Raw genomic sequence first — 5,000 nt, forward strand, 5'->3', positions numbered from 1 at the left:
AATGGGTGAAGATGCAGAGCTGAGGAGATAAAGACAGGCTCACCTTTGTTCTGTTCACACAAAGACACAGACTTCCTTTAAAAACCACCAACCTGACGAGCCAACCTCAGGCTGAGTGCAAGAGTGCAAGAGGACAGAGATGGAGAGAGGGAGGGGATCCCCACTTGAGTAAACAAATCCGAGAAAGCTGCTCCTGCTGGGAAAAGGCAGTGTTCTAGTAGAGCGCTCGTCAGAAAAACAACAGCAACAACAACAAAAAAAACCATCCCGATAACGCTTCTGCTTTTCCGTCTCCCCCTTACTGTAAACGGACACAGAGGTTGTTAGCTTGTGATTATGCCTCAACACAGAGGTCAGCTTGTGATTATGCCTCTTCACTGGGAAAATAAATAAATAAATATATATATATATATATATATATATATATATATATATATATATATATATATATATATATATATATATATATATATATATAAAGTGAGTGTTGTGTTGACATATGAGCAGGTTTCAATTAGTTGAGCAATGGAAGGGTGCACGTTTGTAGTGTGTGTGTGCGCGCGTGGGGGGGCTTCTGTGTTTAGGGGGAGTGTGTGTGTGTGTGGGGGGGGTTCTATGTTTAGGGGGATTGTGTGTGTGTGTGGAGGGGTGTTCTATGTTTAGGGGGAGTGTGTGTGTGTGTGGGGGGGTGTTCTATGTTTAGGTGGAGTGTGTGTGTGTGTGTGTGTGTGTGTGTGCGCGTGGGGGGGTGTTCTATGTTTAGGGGGAGTGTGTGTGTGTGTGTGTGGGGGTGTTCTATGTTTAGGGGGAGTGTGTGTGTGGGGGGGTGTTCTATGTTTAGGGGGAGTGTGTGTGTGTGTGTGTGTGTGTGTGTGTGTGTGTGTACGTGGGGGGGTGTTCTATGTTTAGGGGGAGTGTGTGTGTGTGTGCGCGCGGGGGGGTTCTGTGTTTAGGGGGAGTGTGTGTGGGGGGGCGTGCACGGGGGGGTTCTGTGTTTAGGGGGAGTGTGTGTTTGTGTGTGTGGGGGTGTTCTATGTTTAGGGGGAGTGTGTGCGTTCTCACCCTCCTCCCCCCCATGGCCGAGGGGCCTCTTGAAGCTTGCAGCCAAGCCTCTGCCCTGCCCCTCCTAAAATTCATTATCTTTCGTTGGAGTGATGAAAGACGGTTACTGGGCTGAAAGAGGTGGACCAGGCCTTCAAAAAGACCGCCAACCTGGAGGAGACAATACCGCCGCGGTGCTTTGAAACTCTATATACACACACACACACACATTCACACGCTCACGCTATCTCTCTTTAGGACTTGGCAAACACAAGCACACACACACACACACACACACACGCGCACACACCTCTAAAGCCACCTTCGCGGTCTCTCTTTAGTGAATGCAGATGATCGCATCATTTCTCCCATTGGTTTGTGCAAACACACATGCACACGTGTGAATTACGAGAAGACTTGAGAATTAAGAGAAGTCTCGCGAAGTACAGATAACCTGATACTTCAGTCAATTTACAGCATGTTGGACTGTGAGCAGAATGTTTTTTTTTTTTTCAATAAATCCAAATGAGAGAGAAAGAGAGAGAAGTTGGACAGTGCAAAAACCACAAACCAAAGAGCAGCTTCCCAGCAAGGCTGATCAGTACCCCGCACACAGTGCTTTTATCTCCACACCCCTACACAAATGAAGTCTGTTATCTTCAGAGACCATGCTCTGCGATACGAAAATGAAACGTGGCTGGCCTGGTCCTAATTAATATAGATGCACTGCGTATGTGCATTCCCTCAGCAAGAGTGCCAATCTCATCCAAAGACTCGCATTCCTTCACATGCCCCTGCTCTCTGTTCTGTTGTCCATTCAATTAACCTCTGATGTTTCCTAATCCTCTGTTCACCCCCCTCACTCACACACACACACACACACACACACACACACATAGTCCTTAATGCCCCTTGTATAAGGCACACTGCAGGGTTCCACCCTCCCTCCTGTTAAATGACCCTCCCCAGTGAGGATGCAACAAGCAGGCATATCCAAACCTGAGTAAGCATGCAAGTGGAAAAGTACTGAGCCATCTCACTCTCTCTCTCTCTTTCTCCCCCTCCCTCTCTCTCTTTCTTCCTCTCTTTCCCTCTCTCTCCCCCCTCTCTCTCACCCCCCCCTCTCCCTCCCCCCCCCTCTCTCTCTCTCTCCCCCCTCTTTCTCCCTCTCTCTATCCCCCCCTTTCTCCCCCCTCTCTCTCCCCCTCTCTCCTTCTCACACCCTCCCCTCCCCTCCTGTCCTTGGGTTCTCCACCAGCTAATCCCAGTCAAAACATATTTCTATCATGGCAACCCAAACTTTTTCCAAGTGCCATGGAGTCTCTAAAACAATGCTCAAGAGTAGGACACAGACAGGCAGATCTGAGGCAGCAAGGCCAAACGCAATCTCCCACTGCTATGAAAGACACCTGGCAAGACTCTCGGGCTTGGTTTCACATGACCGGACACAGGCTGCTCCCTGCACCGCACCACTCTGACTGCTTAACACAGATCAAGATGTAACATTTAAGGATTGCACATTTGGATCACTATTTTATACAGCCAGCCAAAGGTGGAGCAGGTAAATCTGTATAAACCATCTGGTTTAAGCTAGTTTTTGGTGTTATCCAACACATGAACGCGCAGTGCCTGACTACAGCTGGAGTAGTGCGAGAGAGGGAGAGAGAGAGAGAGAGAGAGAGAGAGAGAGAGAGAGAGTTGGAGGAGCGCAAGTCTTCGTTGCTACCGCACGTCTTATTCACACGACAGAAAATAACTAACCTCATCATAATGGGCAAAAATAACGAAAATGGCTGTTGTCCGTACTGCCTTTGTCAAGCTAGTTCTGGGACATTTGCTGAATACTGAGTTTGAGTAACCTACTGAGTAACGTACTGCCGACTGGTTTGCAGTAGCTAACGGCGGTATTTAAAACAAGCCAACGATACTACACAGTCAAAGTTTAGAAGGGTTATTTGGAATTTCCAGCAAATTTCCTCCATACTGTTTGCTGATGAAACAGCTGTAGTTACCCAGATACCTGGCATTAACTAGCCAGCTTAGCTAACCTAACGTTCACCCAGTTTACATTGCAGCTTTTAATAATAATAATAATAATAATAATAATAATAATAATAATAATAATAACAACCATCATCATCATCATGAAGAAGTGTGACCTCTTATGGTATCCAGCCATATCAGGTCACACACTTTACTAGTTAGCAGTGCGATCCGTCGCAGGCATCGAGCTCGCTGGCTTTCCGCGCGGGCGGCGCAGAGCTGCACCTGTGCGAGAGTCCGCGAGCAGACTGCAGAGCGCGCGCGTATGTGCGCAGGTACACAGGCAGATTTGGCCAGCCAATCATTTCATTCGGTCAGAATGATGAAATTACTGGACAATATTTTTTACAGTCCTGCAGCTAGCACACCTAATAATTTTTTTATGAAACCATTTTAAATAAATAAATAAATAAAATTGTTTCTACAGTAAATACCTACTCCACCTTTAACTGTATCCTCTGCTGTCCTCCATAATATATTTGCTGTTTGTTGAAACACTCACTTGTGCCCACGACTGCTATTTTAGCTTCAGGAAATAAAACAAAGCAAGAAAATAAAATGAAAACAAAATAAGTAATATGCCAAAATTAAAATATGTACTCACGCCTCTGCAGTGGGGAACCATGCTATCTGCCTGCATCCCCCTCTGGAGGCTCTGCTGTAACAGATGTGCATGCCCGGCAGCTGAAGTGGGTGGCGCAGCCTGCATGCTGCCGTTGCGGAACCCGCCCAGGGAAGCGTGCGGCTCGGGGTCGAAATGCCGCAAGGGCTTGGTGTTGTTGAAGGAGAGGGTTTCGGGACCTGCGGCGCCGGGAGTGGCCTTGCTCAGAGGCAGCTGAGCAGACTTGGCCTGAGATGTCTGCATGAGGAGTTTAAGGCTGCTGCCGCCGCTGGCCTGGCTGGCTGTGATGGCCTTATAGAGCTGACTGGACATGTTGGGCAATTGACTGTTCTGCGAGTTGAAGGTACGTGCCTGCGAGGAAGGCTGGGGCCCGGGAGGAGTCGGCCCTGCCGGACTGGCGTGTTGCTTGTCTGTTCGGTAAGGAGGAGACGGCCTGTTAGTGCCGGACGCCGGGGGTATACCACCAAGGTAGTTTGGTTGGGAGCCCTGGACAGCGGGATTGGAACCTCCAGACGGAGTGCTTCCTGGAAGAAGGCTGTTCTGTGGGCTGAAGGGCGGCTGGGGGAGAGCCGGACTTCCTAGCTTCTCAGGCCTGTATGGAGGAGAAGGTCCTGCGGATGGAGCTGGAGTTATGTTGGGCATGAGGGAGCTCTGAGGACTCTGGATACCGCTGGCTGGGCTGAAGGGCTGCTGGTGGGGGGATGAGCTTGGAAGCTTGTCTCCTGGCCGGTAGGGTGGAGACGGGCCAGCCCAGGATGATCCCTGCTGGCTGAGTGAGGGATGGCCCGGCTGGGTGGGCTGTGGCCCTCCGCTGCTGGTGGAGTGGTGCTTACTGTTGGATGCCAGTTGCTGAAGCTGCTGTGCTCGGGACACCTCGCGCCAGCTGGAGCCTGACCGGCTGGGAAGGGGTGATGCTGAAAGTGGGGAAGGAACTGCTTTGGAAGGATGGGGAAGGGTGTAAGGAGTGCCAGGTTGACTAGGGCCCATCTGAGGAGAGTTTGCCTGGGGGAAACCAGGGGACTGGGTAAGATGGGCTTCCAGGTGGGAAGGTCGTTGTGGGGAGCGCTTGGGGGTTCTGCTCCCCTCTGGGTGGACGAAGCTTCCGGTAGTGCTTGTTTGCTCATCAGCCTTGCTCCCTAAGATCTTTTCTATGTCCAGTTCGGGTAATGAGGGATCAGGGTTTTTTGTAAGCTCCTCTAGGATCTCCTGAAGTTCCTGCTCCACAGAGGGGGCTGCTGACTTCCCGTTCAGGTTGAAGGCAGATGCCAGACTTCCTGAGCTTCCACCACCTCCA

General features: G+C 50.1%; 1 protein-coding gene across 4 annotated transcripts in view; it reads right to left on the minus strand.

Annotated features, from left to right (window-relative positions):
- The window catches only part of si:ch73-211e3.1 (mastermind-like domain-containing protein 1), a 59,352-nt gene that overhangs the window by 22,658 nt on the left and 31,694 nt on the right, over positions 1-5,000 (minus strand). For all 4 annotated transcript variants that reach the window (XM_035519710.1, XM_027015594.2, XM_027015593.2 and 1 more), the window contains exon 2: positions 3,689-5,000. This exon is cut by the window's right edge and continues 269 nt beyond it. In XM_035519710.1, the coding sequence (XP_035375603.1) occupies positions 3,689-5,000 (1,312 nt within the window). The remainder of the gene's footprint in view (positions 1-3,688) is intronic.

The sequence above is a fragment of the Electrophorus electricus genome, chromosome 19 (genome assembly GCF_013358815.1).
Source record: "Electrophorus electricus isolate fEleEle1 chromosome 19, fEleEle1.pri, whole genome shotgun sequence".
NCBI classification, from domain to species: Eukaryota; Metazoa; Chordata; class Actinopteri; order Gymnotiformes; family Gymnotidae; genus Electrophorus; species Electrophorus electricus.